Source organism: Neomonachus schauinslandi, chromosome 2, assembly GCF_002201575.2.
Source record: "Neomonachus schauinslandi chromosome 2, ASM220157v2, whole genome shotgun sequence".
Lineage (NCBI taxonomy): Eukaryota > Metazoa > Chordata > Mammalia > Carnivora > Phocidae > Neomonachus > Neomonachus schauinslandi.
The window spans coordinates 111225445-111245900 of record NC_058404.1 but is presented as its reverse complement, the minus strand read 5'-3'; the positions used below and the strand labels follow the sequence as shown (position 1 = coordinate 111245900).

At 38.4% G+C, this 20456-nt stretch overlaps 1 protein-coding gene across 1 annotated transcript in view; it reads left to right on the top strand.

Moving 5' to 3' along the window:
* The first annotated feature begins 9432 nt into the window (after positions 1-9432).
* The window catches only part of ALPK1 (alpha kinase 1), a 59241-nt gene continuing 48217 nt past the window's right edge, over positions 9433-20456 (top strand). The window contains exons 1-2 of the mRNA XM_021684477.1: positions 9433-9560; positions 14363-14517. Of these exons, the coding sequence (XP_021540152.1) occupies positions 9440-9560; positions 14363-14517 (276 nt within the window). The 5' untranslated portion in view covers positions 9433-9439. The remainder of the gene's footprint in view (positions 9561-14362; positions 14518-20456) is intronic.

Below are 20456 nucleotides of genomic sequence, written 5' to 3'. Positions count from 1 at the left end.
ATTAGAATTATTCTTGGGTTACCGATATAGACATATATTATTTTTCATTATGCCTTACATATTTTATGCCATGGAAAATGGTGTATTTTTGTTAAATTACGTTTTCTAGCCACTTGTTGCTGATTTAAAGGATATTTTCATAAGATTGGGTTTATTGGCTTATTGAATGTTTGGTAAAATTTTTCTGGTACAACTGTATGTTCCTGGTGTTTTCCTTGTAGGAAGTTTTTTCAACTACTAGTTACATTTCTTCAAGATTATAAGACCATACAGGTTTTCTGTTTCGTCTTGTTTTTTTTTTTTTTTAAGTAAGTTATACTTATTTAGGAATTACCCATTTTATTGTTTTCAAATTTATCGGTAAAAAATATTTCAATATATTAGCTTTTTAAAAATCTCTGTTGCATCTGTAATGCCCCCTCCTAAGATTTTTATTCCTACTTCTATTTGTTTGTTCTTGCTCTCTTGATCAAGTTTGCCAGTAGTTTATCAATTTCAGTGGTCCTTTGAAAGAACTTTATTTTGTTGAGCTTCCTATTGAATATATTTTTTATTTAACCATTAATCTCTATTCTTATTTTTATTTCCTTTCTTCTACTTTTTTCATTTATTTTTTCTATTTATTTCCTTACTTTTGGTTATTCAAGTTTAACTCATTAATTTTCCAACATTCTTTATTTCTAAGTATTTTGGCTGTAAATTTCCTTCTGTGTTCCACTTTGACTGAATTCCACATTTTGACATGTAGTATTTATCATTCCATTATAAAATTCTCTAAATTTCATAATGATTCTTTCTTTGAACTGCAGGTTATTTAGAAGTATATTTCTTAATTTCCATCTATATGAACGCTTTTCTTTTGTTACTGATTAGCAACTTAACTGCCTTTTGGTAATACAATGTCATATGTATACTGTTAATTTTTGAAATTTGTTGAGATTTGTCTCATGGCACAGTAGGCATTAAATTCTTGTAAATGTTCCAGGCATGCTGAAAGCAGTGTATATTCTGTAATTGTTTGATATGTTGTTTCATAAATATCTATTAGATCAAGTTTGTTAATTGTGTTGATCAAATCAATGATATCATTACCAAGTATTTTGTCTGCTTAATTTATTAGTTTCTAAGAGGGGTGTGTTAAATTTTCCCGCTATGATTATGTATTTGCATATTTTTCTTTATGGTTCTTTCACTTTTTGTTTTATATATGTTAAAAGTTATGCTTCCAGCTGCATACAAGTTTAGAATTACTATACCTTCCTGGTGAACTGAACCATGTATCATTGTAAAGTGGCCTATTTATCTTTATTAGTGCTTTTTCCCTTAAAGTCTGTTTTGTCTGATATTAATATAACTATACTTTCTTTTAGTTAGTATTTTTTAGTATATCTTTTTCTATCTTATTACCTTTAACCTTTTTTTATTCTTATGCTTTAAGTAAATCCATGTAGCTATTTTTTTAATCAAGTCTATCTTTATCTTTTACTGTAGCATTTAGTTCATTTATATTAATTGGAAATACTGATATATTTACATTTATTTATAACATCATATTTTGTCTTTTATCCTGGGAGACCTGGGTGGCTCAGTTGGTTAAGTGTGTGACTCTTGGTTTTGGCTAGGGTCATGATCTTGCAGTTGTGAGATGAAGGCCTGCATCAGGCTCTACACTCAGCATGGAGACTGCTTTGGATTCTCTCTCCCTCTCCTTCCCACTCTCTCTCTTTCTCCCAAATAAATAAGTAAATAAAATCTAAAAAAAAAATTATTTATTGATTGAGAGCGTGTGAGCCGGGGGAGGAATGGAGGGAGAGAGATAGCAGACTCTGCACTGAGCATGGAGCCCAACGTGGGCCCCAATCCTAAGACTCCAGGGTCATGACCTGAGGTCAAAATCAAGAGTCAGACACTCAACCAACTGAGCCATCCAGGCACCCCTCTTGCCTTCTTTTGCATTTTTTTGTCTTTTTTCATTTTTTACCTTCTACTAGTTTGAAAGTTGTATGTTTTATTTCAGTTTTTAAGGATTATCTTAGAAATTTTTATCACAATCTAAAGTTAATATCTCTCCTCCTCCTACCAATTCCAAAATCTTAAAACATTTTAACATCAATCACTCTCCTCCTGATATATATGCTGTTTGTGTTTGTATGTGTATTTTTTCTATTTTTTTCATCTCATAAGACATTGTTTTCATTGTAGCTTTATACAATCCATGTTTTTATTTAGCCAACAATTCACCACTTTTGTAGCTTATTATTTTTCCTTGAATCTCAGACCCTTCATCTGTGATCACTTTCCTTTTATCTAAAGTACATACTTTAGAGTTTTGTTTAGTCAGAATCTGTTGATGTTTATTTTTAAATATTTTTATTTTTCAAGGCTTTTCCCCCAGCATATTAAAGACATCCTTTCACTGTCTTCTAGTTTCCATTGTTGCTTTTAACTTGGTAGCTATAAATTCATTGTTGTTTCTTTGAAGGTAATCTGTCTTTTCTCTCTGGCTACTTTAAAGATCTTCTGTAGGCCTTTGGTGTTCCCTAGTTTTGCTATGATATTTCTACATATGGATTTTATTTATAAAATCTGCTTGAAGATTGTGGGTATTTTAATTACTGTCTTTCTCCTGTTCTAAAAGTTCTTAGTCATTATCTCTCCAAACATATCTTTGCTTCCCCCTCTTCTTCCCTTCTAGGATTGTGTTGAGACATGTTAGAGTTTTTCTATCAATCCTTTCTGTTTCTTAATCTCTCTTTTGTATTTTCCATCTTTTTGTCTTCTGCTGTTGTATTTTAGATGAAATGTTCTGACTTATCACCCAGTTCAAAAATTCTAACTTCAACCAGAAATAGTATTTTATCAAATCTACCTAATTCATGGAATTTTACATTTTTAATTATTATTTTTTCATTTATAGAAATTCTATTCGATTCTTTTTCAATCTGCCTGTGCCTTTTTATAGTTTCTTGCTCTTAACTCATACATTCAACATACTCTTTCAGATCTTTAAACATGTATACTTTGTAGTCTATATCTGATAAATCCATTATTTAAATTTTTTGAAGGTCTGATTTAACTATCTGTTCTTTCTTCTTGTATCTGTTGTTTTCTCTTTCCTCGTGCATTTTGTGAGCTTTGATCAGGAACTCATATTTCTTGGTATTTCATAGGTAGAAATTCTTTGAAGCTTAGTTTGAAGTCAGATTCCTTTAGAGAAGATTATGTTTCATTCCACCAATTGCCTGAGAAAACTACCAACTGGGGACCTTTTTTTATTTTTCCCCATGAAATTCACATGTAAAATCTATTTGCTGTAGCTGTTTTAAATAGCAAACACAGGGTTAGAATATTATTTATCTCTGGAAATCTTGAAAAACATCGTATAAAAGCTAAAGAAAGAATGAAAAACATTACTAGGTATTTGACATGTTTTCAATAAACACAGTTAATTTCAGAATTTGCATGAGCTCTGCATGATGCCTAGGTGGGGATGTCATTATGTGATAAGTTGGAGTTTACAAGGTGTGTCCTCCTGAAGCTTTAGGATCATTTTTAAATAACTTATTTTAAAGTAATTATCAGGTAGAGGTTTTGTGGATCTTACAGCTTCAAATTCTCAAGGGCAAAAAATTTCATTCTCCTCCAGGAAGCAGCATGTTTTGCCACAGGCACATTTCCTGGGAGGTGGCAGGAGAGGATGGGGATTTATTTTTAGCTCACCCTTACACTGAAGATTCAACCTTTTAGGACATCAGTTTTGGGGGGGGTTTTTTTGTTGTTGTTGTTTTTATTCTTATGTTAATCCCCATACATTACATCATTAGTTTTAGATGTAGTGTTCCATGATTCATTGTTTGTGCATAACACCCAGTGCTCCATGCAGAATGTGCCCTCCTCAATACCCACCACCAGGACATCAGTTTTATGCAAGGGAGCAGTTTCCTCTTATATGTCCCACCTTGGGTAGGCCTTTGGTTTTATTTCCTATCTTCCCACACTCCTAGATAGTGAAAACCAGTTTCGACTTAGAGTGCTTGCAATTTCACTCAAGGCAAAGGCTAGCTTCTGTGTTGGTTAAATTTCTGGGTTCCAGCTTTTACTTTATGTTTTCTGAGTAGTCCTTCCTTTCTTACCATTTTATTGATACATTTTAGAGATGTTAAAGTGCTTTTCCAACATTTTTACTTGTTTTCAGTGGGAATGTTAGTCAGGGTGTATGGTCTTCCATACAGCTAGAAATAGAAGTCTACTCTTTTGGGTTTTGGTGACTTCGAAGTTGCCTTCTCTTCTCCCCCCCCCCCTTTTTTTTAAGATTTTACTTATTTATTTGACACACAGAGAGAGACAGCTAGAGAGGGAACACAAGCAGGGGGAGCAGGAGAGGGAGAAGCAGGTTCCTGGCTGAGCAGGGAGCCCAATGTGGGGCTCGATCCCAGGACTCTGGGATCACAACCTGAGCCGAAGGCAGATGCCCAACTGACTGAGTCACCCAGGCACCCCTTCTTCTCCCTTTTTATTCAGTTTTAAAATGCTAACAATGGCCATTACCCAGACATATCTATCCAAGCCTCGCAGTTGTTTTACACTCCAATCAGACTTCTCTTTCTCCTTTTGTTTCCCCACTTGCACCAGCTAGTACCAGAGGCACTGTGGTCAGAGTTTCTGTGTGGCGGTTGCTCAGGGGAGGGTGAAAAGGTGGGAAAAGCTGGGTTGTCATTGCTAGTGACAGACTGGAGAAATGCATTCTTGTTGTTGTATGTTGGAGACCAGAATACATTTTCTCATAGAAATAATATGATAAATGATTTTGAATGTAGATATAAAAGTATATTTAGCATAGTTATTCATGTACATATGAATTAAATGAGCTCTGTGACTTTGCTTATGAATCTAACCAATCATTAACTGAATTCCAGCAAAGATATTTTAAACTGAGCTTTTGGACTATAATCATGTTTAGTATGCCTTGTGTAGTTCATTTTAAATGTATTTATGTCTTATTCTTATATTCTTATATTATAAACTACTTGGCAGTATAGGCCATCTCTTCTACATAAGATGTAGGGAAGCATAAAGAAGTAGAAGAGATGGCCTATATCTTATTGGCCAGTGGATTATTACAAAGATGGCCAGGAGACCATGGAATACGTTTGTAATTCTTTTATTTTCCCTGATTTACCCCCATTTCCTTGGCACTAATTGTCCAAAGAAAAAGACTCACAAATGCCAAAAGAAATAGGGCTTTGAATAATCCACTGATTTGCTTACTTTTAATGATGGCTGATTTGTCAGTTATAACTCAGCCACTCAGTTAAAGTCTAGGTCACCGATAGAAATAAAGTATACATGTATCAAAAGCAAACATGGAATGTATGAACACATGACCATTTGGCTATGTGTATGCATGTGTGTCTTAGATTCTAACTTTGTTGGGTATCTAGTGTTATTCTAGAGGTATCTGTTTGTATGTTCTATTGCTTTTGCTGGCCTCTTTCTATTTAATTTTTAGAGAAAAATATATAGGGGGATGTCAAAATAGAAAAAATAATCCATACATTGCAAAAACTATAGGAACTAACATGATTCAATTTAGAAATAGGTACAGTTCACAGAATGCCACAGTTCAGGGAGCAAAAATTGATACGTGTTGAAATTGAAAATGATTCTTTTATAAAGAAGCTGACCAAAATTTCCAGCAGGACTGTTGCCTGAAGGAAAATTTCCTAGGCTCCAGCCTCTGTTATGCTTAACAATGAACCATACAAGTCTGGACAGATGGTTGGATTCCAAAGTGTTTCTCATGTTACAGTATTTTCTTCCTATTGTCTCTCCTGAATTCTACAGGGAAAAGAGAAAATGCTATAACTTTCAAAAAGTATAAAGAATATCTTCAGTACATTTTTGGAAGTCACAAGTACTGAACATTAATTATCTCAAAAATCTCTTTTTTTTTTTTTTTTTTAGAAATACTTTCTTGGTTAAATACAAATTCATCCCAATAAAATCAAAATTATTCTTGACAGTAGGATTTATCTTTCTACTATCTTTATTGCTAGAAATACAAAATCTAAGATGTATTTATGTCTTGTCCATTCAACTTTGAGCTATGGTGAAGGAGAAACTTGGGACTCATTTTTAAGACATTTCATATCCATCCAATAGCAACACTGCATTTATTCTCTAAACAGCCCCCAAATTTGTCCAATTTTCTATATCTCTATGACTCTGGTCCAAATTGATGATATTTTTCACCTAGATTGTTGCAATAAATGCCCAACTGATCTACCTGCAATCACCTTCTTCCTCTCTGCCCCCAGTGCACACTACAGCCACAACAGAATGAACTTTTTCCAGATGCAAATCTGGGGTCATGTTCCTCCTGCTACCAGTAATTTCCTATGACTCTTAGGGTAAACACAAAATTCCTCACCTGCCATACAGAGCCCTGAACAGCCCCTACTTAGCTCTCCAAACTCACCTCATATCAACTTTCTCCTTTTATCCCTAGTTCAACTAATTTGGCCTTCTTTCATTTCCTCTATATTTCTTTCTACATTAGGTCCATTCCTCACCATTTTAACTTCATTAAGCCCTGTTCTTCTTACAGAGTTTAATTCCAGCATCACATCCTCAGGGAATCCCCCATTCACCCGCTCTCGTTTTACCCAAATTATTAGGTCAAGTCGTGTTGTTTGTCCTCACAGAACCACGTAGCTTATCTCTCTTTCACAGCACTTAGACAAAAGGAAGAGATTTATGATCCTGTGCATTAGGCATTGGGGTTACAAGTGAGGGAACAAAAGCAGAGTTATATTTATTTAGTAATCAACCTCTAAGATTCAAGCCAACCTTTCTAAACCACAGAGAAAAGTATACATAAAAATAATATACTTAAGTGTTCTCAAAAGAGCCAGGAATTATTCAGTAAATAAGTATCAGATATTCTTCAGCAACAGACAAGCTGTTGAGTATGTAATTTAAGACCTGGAAAGATATTGGCAATTGTTCCCACTTAACCCCCATAAAATACAGATAAGAAAAATGAGTCTCAAAAGTGAATCTCAGAGGTCTCACAAATAGTTAATGATAGAGAATGAAGTAGAACTAGTCATAAATATCCGTTGAACACTATTATGTGTAACAGTTTTCTTATATCCAAGTCCGCTTTTCATTATTACATGCTATTTCTGTTTAAACATTTACAGAAACAGAGCAATTAAAATTTATTTCAATTGGTTACTTTCTACCTTAAGAGGATGATATGGCACCAATAAAATATTACTATAAGCCTTTAGACAAAGGGGTGATGTGCTATTAAAATTCTATTACAGTACATTTTTATTTCTCTGTGCATGAACTCTTCGTATTTTCTTATTATACCCCTCCTTCTACATGAAGTCCTTAAAAACACCCTAGCAAAGAGAATCCCTTACTTGCTTTTATTTGAAGAAAAGTGAATGTGTCTTATTCACGCATAGCTAATTTCAGGCAATGTTTGTTAACTGTCTCAATCATCAGCTGCATTTCTCAATCTCCATACCAAGCTCCCATTCTAGCTACATCTCCCTTTTTTCAGGAATGCTGGGAATGGAATGCCATTGCTACATGGCCTCTTGCTCACGCTGGTCCACTAATTAGCTCTCTGACCAGCCCTTATTTCTTACTTCCTTTCGTAGAAAGGCAAGCTAATGGCCAGCTCTTACTATACAACATTGACTTAAAAACACTTGAGCTAAAAAAGGGACATTGAAAACCATTTAGTCCAACAATCCAAACCATGCAGGAATACTTTCTGAAACATATTAAACTGAAGAGCGATTTAATTTATAGATATGCTTAAATGCTTCCAGTAACTAATTCCTCACAATCTCACTTTCATGAATACTCTTTCAAGTAACAAGAATTTTGTATCCAAGTACTCTACTTGTGTTCTTCACCAACAATACACAATTATTTTAAAGAAACAAGCCTGTAACATCCGAAAACTTAGCTTTGGCAGTTTATCTGTGTAAAGAATGTGTGTATGTTTTAAAATCCAAAGCATATGGACTATACCAGTCAGGTTAGAATGAAAAATGAAAAGTGTAGGTTACACAATTAGCTCATCTTTCATTCTGTGTCCCTGTTAAGTCTTAGAATAGAAAAAAAAAAGATATAAAAAATATTTTCTTGCTATTTAAAATTCAAACCTAGCTTCTCAGAGTGAGGCTTTTTTATCCCAACACCTACACAGTAATTCACTGCTTTAATATTTTCAATGATTACCTCATTGCGAGTATAAGCTGGGAGACAAAGGACAGGAGCCATCCATTTATCTGTTGCTTTCCTCCCTTTCAGACTCTCTTGCTTTGGCAATAAAATACTATGTGCCCTATAAGAGTGTCTAAACCAGAGGGCAACTCCACAATCTATCCTGGCAAACTCAGTAAGAGTTTCTTTGTTTCATTTGTTCACTGTAAACAAAACAAAAGGAAGTTCGTTTTGTTTACAATGTACATTCTTTAATAAAGGGAAGACAGACAAAAAGATTTGTTAATCTAGTAACTTTCTGGTATTTATTTGCCAGGCATTTTTGTACTGTCAGTAATTTATTTTGTTCTTGAAATTACCTTGACTGTCATAGATCATTACAGTATATTCATATTTACATATGTAATCTCTCTACTGTACATGTTAAATAGCAATGTAAGTAGATTCATCCATCCATATGATAAATTCATCCATATGATAGATCTAGGAAATTGGGTTTTCTGAGATATCATTTCTCTATTTTATTTGGCAAGGTGCCTGGTTGTGAAGAGCTTTAAATTTGGCATCTGTCATTGCCTATCTTGGTCCAAATTATACGATGCTAAATACCATGAAGAATACTTCACAGGGGAAATCAGTAGCAGGTTATGAGAATGGTAAACTTCATATCACCATGTGCTTATAACTGAATATCGGAACTGTTAGCCAGATGCTTCCTGTGGACTTCCAGAGAGACAGAAAAATGTGGTGCCACTGGGATCCAGAGGTACTGATGTGAAGTATGCAGAAGATACATAAATCATAGGGTATGTTCATTTCATTTGGCTTCGTGGGATTCCGCTGACATCACTGCGGGTAACCAAGGTCTGCACCAGGAGCCTCTCCCTTCTGCTCTCTGATGCCTTCGAGGTGCTGCCCATCTAGACCAGGCCCTGCAGTAATTTCACACACTCCCCTAATAAAGTCCTCCGGGGCTGTCATGTATTTTCATGTGTTTGCCCTATTATCCCTCCCTGCTTGAGCCTTACAGATAATTGATGATGCTTCAGTTAATCATCTTTCTCCCGCTTTTGTTCACCAGGTACCTCCGCCTTGAAGGGGCTCTTTTATTGAGAATCGATGTCTTCTGCGTAATTGATCACCATAGACCCAGGGACACTTGACTCATCATTGAGGAAGAGTGATCATCATGAATAATCAAAAAGCTGTAGCTACACTACTGCAAGAGTGCAAGCAAGTGCTGGACCAGCTCTTGTTGGAGGCGTCAGATGTGTCGAAGGAGGACAAGAGCGAGGACCAGCAGTGCAGAGGTGAGGTCCTGATGGGAGGCACTGGGGGGAGGGAGAAGCCAGCAGGTTCGCCCTCAACTCCCCTGCCTGAACGACATGTTTTCATCTCTGCCCTATTTTTCTTCTCTTGGCAGATGACCACCGAGAGATGAGTGGATTTCTAGGGCATGAATGGGACATGGGCTGCAGGCGGACGGGCAGGGGAGGAAACCCACTTTGTTGCAGTGAATTGCTGTCAGTTCTAATTTTAGGCTTCAGTAAACATGAGGCCACAAGAAAACAGTTTAGTTCAAGAAGAACAAAGGGTGCAAGTCTGCCGGTGCACGTAAATTTCAATTATTAAAAAATTGAAGCAACTTCTGAATAGTGGCACATACTTTTTTTTCAAACGAGGCTTTTGTGCCTCATCGGTTTCCATAGGCTTCTATGGTTTCCATAAATATGCCATTTCATTGGTCCAATCTCTCTTTTTTTGATTATCGATACATTTCTCATGCTGTATTCACATGCTGTTTGTAAAATAAATCCTCTCACACTGATAAATACTGATTGCAACATTATCAGAATTGAATTGACCTTTTGCTCATTTCATAGTTTATGCCATTCACAGTTTTAGATAGGTCATTGTTTGGGAAGTTTTGATCACAAAGTCTGGAAAGTTGAAGTATTTCTTATCTCCCCCATAGCCAGTTTTGAAGAGAGAACCTTCTTTCCTTAGATTTCTTTATAGCATTTGAATAAATGTTCCTCCATTTCTATAAGTGTGTCCCTTTTATGTGCTTTTAATATTTTTCTTTGTATTTTTAGTGATTTGCTATTCCTTGCAGAAATAAGATGATCACATAAAATGCACACTCCCCATCTCTTTTGTTGTTGATGATTATGTAATGGGGAAAGGTTCTGGAGAAGCCTTTCCCCCCACATTCTTGTATATAGGCACACACATTTTTTACAGAGGCACTTTTAGGTACCTATAAAGGTCTTAAATTTTTCTAATCTGTCATTTATGCACATTTCAAGATAAAATGCCCTATGTCCCATTGTTTCACAACACCTCAGTTTATGTGATTTCCTTATTTACTAACCAGATACACTGCTGTGTGCTTTTGCTTGCTAGTTATATGTGCCCATCAGCCTGAGCACACACTGACAGGTGTTAGCCCCTTGTCAGGGAGCGGCAGGTACTTGGCACCTCCAGAACGTGCTGCAGTTCTCCCCAGGGGCAGTGTGTTGTGTTCTATCTACTGAAGTTTCTCCTCTTGTCCTTTTACTACATGGCATCCTTTGTCTACTCAGCCCAAATTCCTTTAAGCTTTGTGTTCTCCCTCATGAAAACTCAGAGCGCCCAGTTGGGTAGCATTTTCTTCTTTTTCTTCCCAAGTGCCACAGAATAGGAGAAATAATCAGTTTAGTTCCAGATAAGGCACATCAGGGCCACAAAATCACTCAATTAGCAACGGCCCTTCAGGTAAGCTGCTTGGGGAAGGAAGTGATCAGAGAGGCAGAAGAGGGTATTGCTCCGTCAGGGGCTGACTGATGGGCTTGGCTGAATCTGGTGAGCCAATGGGGGGAGGAAATCTACGCTGAGCCATTGACAATCTCAGCATTAATCCATCCCCATGGAGGCAAGCTACAGGGTCCACCCCACGCGCCATCAGTACAACTGAGTTCAGTCTGAGCACGGAGTTCTTCCCTTAGCAGGTGGTTTCTGTGTAATACTGGTGGGCGGGTTGTGCTGTCACCAAAGTTGTCGCTCGTGTGTACTCCAAGGGAAAGACATTAGTACAGGGTCACCTATGGTGACAGGACAAGTCAGAGGACTTGAACATGATCACTGTGATTTTATTTTTTCCCTTCCTCCTCTCAATCCTAACCTCTTCACTCAGAAATTGTCCTTGTCAGCATGGGAGACTGCCCTTAGCAACTTCCTCAGAAATAGAGAAGGAACCAAAATCTAAACACAGATACATTTTTAAAATGTATTTCAGAGGCATCACTTATTTCGGTATGCCACACTGGACTCTCCATGCTCTGGCATGATCCGCAGGGAGAGGGTGGAATGAGGAAGGCAAAAATGAGTTGTGTAGAACAGATTTTCTCTGTCATCATGAAAAAAATTGAAAATATTTAAACTATTTCGTGCCAATGTAGGGTAAAACTCTTTGAATCTAGATATCAGATTCCTGTTGTCATTTGACTATTCATTTGACTCCTGAGCTTGATACTCATGGACAGAATGTCCAAATAATTTTTCAATCAAATGGGACACTTGAGAGCGAGAAGGAGCAATATAAAGAAGTCCACTAGGAACACATAGGACTGTCCTAAGTGAACAAGACTTAAGAGTCCTCCTATTCCTGACTATTTACAAATATCATTTAAGAAACTTTCTTTAGGGGCACCTGGGTGGCTCAGTCGGTTAAGCAGCCGACTCTTGGTTTCAGCTCAGATCGTGATCACAGAGTCATGAGATCAAGCCCTGCGTCGGCCTCTGCGCTCAGTGTGGAGTCTGCTTCAGATTCTTTCTCCCTCTCCCTCTGCCCCTTCTCTCTTTCAAATAAATAAATACAATCTTAAAAAAAGAGAGAGAGAAATTTTCTCTACATAAATATATTGGAACACTTTTGACCGTCAGAGGGCCAGGCTTCCTAGCAGATTATGACCACGTAGGTCCCTAATGCCAGGGCTCTCCTTCCTTTGGAGGAGTGCTATCGCACAGTCGGTGCTCAGTAGTTCTGGGTTGCTGAATCAGAGAGCAATGATTTGGAGTGATATTTATAAATCATCCTCAGTAGTCGGTAAGGATTACTCACTGGTGTGGCCCATTTGATATCTCCTCAGTGCCAAGCAATGTTTCCCCATTAGCAGTCTTCCCTACATTTGCGCAGTTGGTGGCAAGGACACAGAAGGGCATCGTGGACTAGGGCAGAGTTAGGTTTTCTTCCTCCTCTTCTTTTTGTTTTTTACTCTCTCTGTCATATCTCTTTTGTCCTGTTTAGCATGTTTCATGTAGATATAAGACTAATCCTTCTTTTAACCATCATGGTGTGATTTGCAACAGTGGTAAGACATGATGTCTGTCTTCGGGGAGCTCACAGTAAAATGAGAGGAAAGTGTGATGACAGAGCAGTGGGATGAACACTGAAAGGCCATGCATTTTGGGGTTTGGGAGCACTCAGGAGGCACATTTTAATTCCACGGGGTGGTCATGGCAGGCTGATGAGAAGTAGTCATGTTTGCATTGAAGCCAGTGAGCCTGAGCTTGATCATGAAAGGACTGAGGTAGGGCAATGCAAAAGTGAGGACAGGAGATACAAAACCATTAAAGAATTTTATTCAGGGCAATGGCCTGGTCTACCTTGTGTTTTAGCAAGATGGGGATCAACAGTGTGGAAGTTGGAGTGGATGGGGCAAGGTAGGAAACAGTGGTTCAGACAAGAGTTACTGATAATGAAAAGGAAGAAATGGATTTTAGGATCTACAGAATTTGATAACCAGTTAGGTTGACGGGGAAGAAAGAGCAAAAAGTCTAGACTGACTTCTAGGTTTTGTACTTGGGTGACTCAGTGAATGGTGGTAGCATGCATCAAAATAAAGAATAGAGAAACAGATTTAGAAAAAAGATGGTGAGTTCAGCTTTAGATACTTTTTTTTAAAGATTTTATTTATTCATTATTCATTTGAGAGAGAGAGAGAGCACACGCAGAGGGGAGAGGCGAGGGAGAGAGAAAAGCAGACACCCCACTGAGCAGGGAGCCCGATGTGGGGTCTGATCCCAGGACCTGGATGGAGATCACGACCTGAGGTCGAAGACAGATGCTTAACCATCTGAGCCACCCAGGCACCCCCAGCTTCAGATACTTTTGAGTATGAAATGTCTGCAAGACAAGCACCTAGAGCTTTATAACTGGCAGTCATGTAATCAAGTCCATAATCCTCAATGCTGGGGCTTCACATGTGCTTCAGCATTCAGAATTTTTCAAATGTTAGGAAGGTAGTATGGTGCAGGGACCATCCAATACATTCATACTCCAGCAGAAGCTGGGGCAGCATCTAGAGTCAAACATTAAAATTTTTGCAACAAAACTTTGGCTAATCTCACTAAATAAGATAAACAAGCGATAAAGTGCCTCTAGTCAATTCAAGTCTGGTTAGGGTGCCAAACTTAAGAAAAAATATTCTAGTTTCCCGAGCTTTTTGGGTTTTCCACGTTTGGATAGGAGATCGTGGACCTCCGTAATTAGGTGTGGTGCCCAGGAAGAGATTGAACGTATCTACTAACATGAAACAGGGCCATTTCACAATAAAGTGGTACCATTTCAAACTTCGTTTGGGTTTTTTGTATTAATCACCTATATTCAAATGTAGTCTGTAGTGAAAGTATGCAATGAAGTGAGGTGAGGTCTTGGAGAACTAAAAAGAGGTTGTACAAATTGGCTCTCTGCCTTACCCAGCTACCACAAGTCCCAGATGTCATTCTGTCTCAGTCCCTTTCTCATTTTACAGGGAAAATAATATTTCCTTCATTCCTTTCTCTGATTCTTCATGCAGAGATAGTCACTGAAGTGCTTTACTTCCTGCTAAAAACCTTTCTTAATGCCTGACTACCCCAATTTACCTGAAGGGCAAAGTAGACCAGGGCCACCCCTGACAGATAGCTTTGCGCTATTATTCTTTGAGTCAGAACCACCAGCTTTAGACCGGCCAGCAAGACGTAGGAAAAATGTTTTTTTGCCGCCACTGAGGTGCTTCATCATAACATTGGTAACTCAACAGCCTTTTCTTTGACTGCAATTTCCTTACCTGAACTCTGACCTTTTCAGCTTCACTCCCCAGTGAGTTAAGGACCCTGATCCAGGAGGCAAAGGAAATGAAGTGGCCCTTCGTGCCTGAAAAGTGGCAGTACAAACAAGCCGTGGGCCCAGAGGACAAAACAAACCTGCAGGATGTGATTGGCGCCGGGTTGCAGCAGTTACTGGTAGGGAGAGCCCCACCACCTGTTCCTCTGACACCCCCAAGTAAGGCATTTAGCCTCTAAGTGGTCTAATAGATTAAATTTCTTTGAAGCATAAGACAGCCCCTACCCTTATGGTCAGCTCTGCCAGATTGACTAATGTGGGGGAAATGGCTTTTAGAAAGCATCGCCTGCCTGTAAGACCTTCTGTTGGAAAGCCAAGTCAAGTAAAAGTGGAGAAGGGTGGTCAGTGGGTCTAGTGAGAAACCTGTCATCCTGAAATATTTGTTATATCCTTGGTAGGCCAGAAGCAGTAGTTTTCTTTCTGTCATGTCTCATAACATTTTTATTTTGAAATGCTCCTTTTTTAAAGTTTATTTCATCAGTTTACATGAGAATGTGTTTTTGGGTCATCCCCAAATAAATGTATAGATATTGTCTTTGCCTATCAAAACAAAAATCTGGGAAAGATTCCCTGATCCACATACATATAATGGCATCTTTGGAGGCTTAATAGAATAACAAAACCCCCACTTTTCCCACACCCCTCCCCCCCAAAAATAAACAGACTGGGGTTAAGTAGACCGGGGGCTGCAGGCAAAGGAAAGTGAACACTTGGAAAGAATGCAGTGGTGATCCAGGGATTTTAAATTAGCAGGCTTGGCATAGGTGGAAAAGTGGAATGGAATAAAAACTATAATTTGTGTATCACTGTAGGATTTTACAAAGCGCTTGCACATGCATCACCTCATTTAATTCTCAAAATGGCCTTCCAGTGATTATTACCATTATCATCCCCATTTTACAGATGAGGAAATTAAGGTGCAGGGAGGTGAATGTGCCCAGGGGAACAGACCAGTGAGTGGTAAAGCTACTCTTTCCTCCATCTCACTGCCAATTCGCCCTCAAGAAGCCCCAAGTAAAGAACTCAAAAACACAGGTAAAATCCCTGAGACTTGTTTACCCTAAAGCAAGTTGGAGGTTGTCCAGCAGAGCTTCCTGCAATGTTGGAAATCTTCCATATCTCTGCTGCCCAATACATTAGGCCCTGGCCACCTGTGGCTTTCCAGCACTTGAAAGTATGATTGAAGAACTGAATTTCTTAGTATTATTAAATTTTTAAAAATTGATTTCTATATAAATAACCACATGTAGATAGGGCTACTATTTTGTTGAACAGGGCAGTTCTTCAGCAGTGATGCTTAAAATGAGACCTCACAGCAGCAGCTCTAGATTACCTGGAAACTTGTGGGATATTCAGATTCTTGGGCCCCACCCTAGTCTTACCAAGTCAAAAACTCTGGGGCTAAGGGTCTAGCAATGAGCATTAGACAAGCCCTCCAGATGATTCTTGTGCATGCTAGAGTTTGAGAACCAGTGTTCTAAAGGAGAGAATAGGATGAAGAGCGAGGGGTACGTCAGAGAGCCTGACCAGGGATGTGAGGGGAGAAGGGGCAAGGTCAGGGGTAAAGGAGACTCCAATGTGAAGGTTGCAGGAGACCAATGATAAAAGCAATCTCCTCCCCATCGATTCCAGGAACTTGTTTAGACTGGGACCAGTTCCTGAAAAGCCAATAGTTGCTTTACCTGCTTGGAAAGCCTTGTGTGATTCGGCCGCCAGTGGTATAGAACTTTCAAGGCTTCCAAGGAAGGTGAGAACAGGATAGCTTCACAGAAGGAGGGACCCCTGCTTTGACCTTTGGGGCTCAGAAAGTTCCTCTGAATTTCAAACATAGGCTGAGAGAGGGAGACACAGCACATCACCATAACCAGGGTTTTACTCCTCTGGGTCCATCCCACAACCACCAGATCCCCCTCCCTGCATGCAAAGCTGATAGTGACTTTGCTGAAAAACTGAAGAAGGTATTTTGAAAATTTGGTCTTGCTGCATTTGGGGGTTAATGTGAGTTGGAAGACAAGCTGCTCATAGTTGTTAGACTGTTTTAAGAGTCCATTTATTATTCCTTCTACTTTCCCTCTCTATACTGCAGGGATGTCACAGTTGGGGGAAATAGACATTGGGAATTTAAGATGTTTATGTCCAGCTCACAAGATCACTGGTGGCAGCTCTAAGAATCAGTCCATTAGGCTTCTTCAGCCCCTGATGTATTTAACCTGGGAGCTTTTTGAACTCTGAGCATCATTTTCTTTAGCTTCCCCAGCAAGCTATAAATTAAGTAACCACACCCCCCGAAGACTGTTAGGATGCTTTCCTATTGTGTCAGACCCCAAGTGCACAATTACTAAACCACTCTGTTTTGTAAATACAGAGAACTATAGCACTCTGTGAACTCACGAGACTTTTGATATCTTAGCTTGTCGAAAGTTTCTCAAGTGAATTCCATGATTTGTTGTTGTTCCATTATCCATTGATTTCAATATATACTCTACTGAAGCTGGATGACTATGTTTTAATAATCAATTAATTATGAGCTCTGTTCTTGCATAAAAAATTAGTCAAAGCCTGCTGACCTTGTCTTTTCAGACAACTTATCTCTTCTTCCAATTTTTTCACAAACCTAAACTTACCATGGTTTTCTTTGCCTTGAAAGGAATCCTTCCCATAAAAACTTCCCCCTCTATTTTTAAAATTTGCATTACACTTAGAGTGTAAACCCTGTTAAGTTTAATTTAATTAAACTTAATTCCAGAAATAACAGATCAAAGTTAACATAGAATTCTGCTGAGTGCCTGAGTTGGTGAAATTAAGAGTCATTTATAATGTTACTCTCTTGGGCTGAACTTAATCAAGAAAAATTATATGTGTTTTATGCTTTGCTTTCTGTTCTCCACAGCCTCCCCCATTTCCTCCCTCCCTGTGCGCCCCCCTCCTACTCCCCCACCCCCAATCTTTTCTCCTTTGGTGTGTGGCCACAGACAGAAATTTATGGCAGGGGCCAGCCTCCTTTACACTCCACACAAAGCTTGCTGACTTGAGAGAGTTTGTTCGCTCTCTCCCAGAAAAAACACCTGCAGTACGCTCCCCAAGAAATCTGGAGAGATGGGAGATTAATGTGGCTGTAATAGCTAGGCAGTGTTTTTGGTATTATGCCCTCTCCCCAGGTAGATGGGTCTTTTCCGAGATGATACCAATTATTTATTGCTGAAACATCTGTTGATAACTGCAGCTGCCCTGTGAAACAAAGCATATCATGGGGTCACAGGCTATAGGGACCTAAAATCCTACCTCATGCTAGTTTGAGACTATTCAGTAACACCCTCAAGTCCATGGGTTACCATCATCTTTAATGTCTCATCATGCCCTAGAAAATACTTTGTAAACACTGCACTGCCCTGCCCTACAGGCTTTGAAGTATTATTTCATCTTCATCGGTAATTTATATTCCAGTGCCATTGTGCTGTGGGAAAAAGAGGGGGAACCTTTTTTGTTTTCCATTTAATTGTATATCTCCTGACACTTTGACCTGTATTATTAGTATTAGTCAGAAAAAGGATTTTCTCCCTCTCTTATTTAAAAATAAAATTTCAAGGGAAAGTAAGCGCTCCTTCAGCTCTTTTCACTCAAAACAATGTTTACACTCTAAGACGGAAAGATGAAAAGCACAAGCAATTTTTTTCGAGTGTCGGAGAAAGGCATTTCAGTTTTTGAAAGAGAACAGTAAAGCCGTTATAAATATCATGCAGCAAAACCTTTGATGGATTTTTTTTTTTCCAAAAAGTATTGAAGGCATTTACCGTTAGCCTCTGTTTCGATTGCTTTTAGGCGGGCACAGTGGAGTTCTTACTAGTAAATCTATCCTTGCTTCTGAGATGCTAGGGAATGATGACACCAGCCTCAGGGTAGATGCCACCTTTTGTAATTTTTCCAGTAGCTTTTATGCTTCTAAAAAGGATAATTTCTGCACAATTAAAGAAAATATGAAAATAAAACTTTTAAAAAGGAGATAAAGGACATATTTGGATTTGCATGTCTGTGACAGTTGAGAGCAAGCTGGGTTGCCAGGCTAAGAAAAATTGTTGGATAGGCCCTGGTTTTGAGCATTCCCTGCCGATTTGGGGGTCCTGATCTTGGTGAGGAACTGGCCTCTCCTCAGTGGAGGGAGGGATCCTAAATTTAGTGTGGTGCCTCTGCAAAGAGATATACGGTAATTTTTAGAGGTTGGCTAACTTCAAGTCAAAGGAGATGAAACAGTCTCAGAATGAGGATATTTTTTCCATTTTCTTTTCAACTGTATAACCATGAAAATGGTTAATCTGATAAGCTTTATTCCACAAGTATTTTTGGAAATATCTGTGCTACCTTGCAGTAATTTGAAGAAAGACCAAAAAAAAAAAAAAAAAGATTAGTTGTTTTCGCATGCTATCTTGGGTAAAAAACCTCTGTGGATGAATAAAGTTTGATATATTTAGCTTCCAGAATATTTTTCTAATATGTCTCTTCAGATAATCTTGGTGCCTTTAACTTGTTGATATTTTTATTTTTAAACTACTTAAATATTAAGGAATCAAAAATTAAAACACAAATAAGCATGAATAAATATAAGAGTTGGTCATTACAGTATTGTGGGGAGATGTTTTAAAAATGTCTAGTGTGATTAACCTAAGAGCAGAGAGGGGCAAAAGAGTCTTTACCAAAAGCTAAGTATAAATTTATTAGGAAATGAAAAGTCAAGTTGAAGAAAGATACATGATGTGAGGATTAGGTAAGGTGAGAGTCTATCCCTGGGAGCAATAAAATTCCCCTCCATGAATAAGTTCTGGATTAAAGAGGTTCTTAAAACTAATTTAAGACACATTTATTTCAGGTACCAGTTTTCATATTAAAAATAGAGAATTCAAAAGCAGTAATAGGTGATTTTTAGATTATGCCTCTTTCAGCAAGTGATTTTTTCCAAACGAAATTTTCGTCTTAAACTATCTGCTTTGGGGTTTTAATAGCTGAGATCTTTTTCATCAGGATGTAAAAAACAAAATGAATGCAAGCTGCAAATTCATTCATTTATTCAGGAAAACTTTATTGAGTATTAATGTGTGCCAGACATTTGATATATATAGAACACAGAGAGATGCAAAAGAAATAGAAGACCTAGTTCATGTCCTGGAAAAACTACCTGAATGAAAAGATGAGGCAACCAACACTTTGTCAAAAGACCCGCTTGTTGGAAACTTTCCGCCCATTTGTTGACCACCTAATATGTGGCAGGTGCTCAATACATATTCTTCTCTTTTTTTTTTAATTTTTAAAAAGATTTTATTTATTTATTTGAGAGAGAGAGAGTGAGCACAAGGGGGGGGGAGGTGGCAGAGGGATAGAGAGAAGCAGTCTCCCAGCTGAGCAGGGAGCCCAATACAGGTCTCAATCCCAGGACCCTGGGATCATGACCTGAGCCAAAGCCAGAGAGTTAACTGACTGAGCCACTCAGGTGCCCCCATAGTCTTTCAATTCTTACAGAGTTGGCCATATGACCTGTCTTAGCCAATGAAATATGATTAGAAGTGACATACGCCAGTCCCAAGCAGAAGCTTTATAAGCCATTGTGTAGGTCAGCCATTAGAAGTTTTCCTTTGTCTCATGAACAAGGTAGTGGCTATTCCCTCAGCCTGGATCCTAAAAAGGGCAAGATACTTGGAGAACAAAGTCTCAGAGTTAGAGCCAAACTGCAGCCAATGCCAAATATGAACAACAACCAAAATAACTTTGTTATTAAAGGCACTGAAATTTTGAGGTTATCACAGTCTTACCAAGTGATATGGGTTGATTTGTTCCCCTACCAAAATACATTGAAGTCCTAACCCTCAGTTCCTTGCAATATGACTTTTTTTGAAAATAGGGTCGTTGCAGATGTAATTAGTTAAGATGAGTTCACACTGGAGTAGAGTAAGCCTTTAATCCAATCTGACTGGTGTGCTTATAAGAAGATGGCCATGGGAAGACACGGAGATACAGAGAGAATGCCATGTGAGGATAGAAGCAGAGAGTGGGTTATGCAGCTACAGGCCAA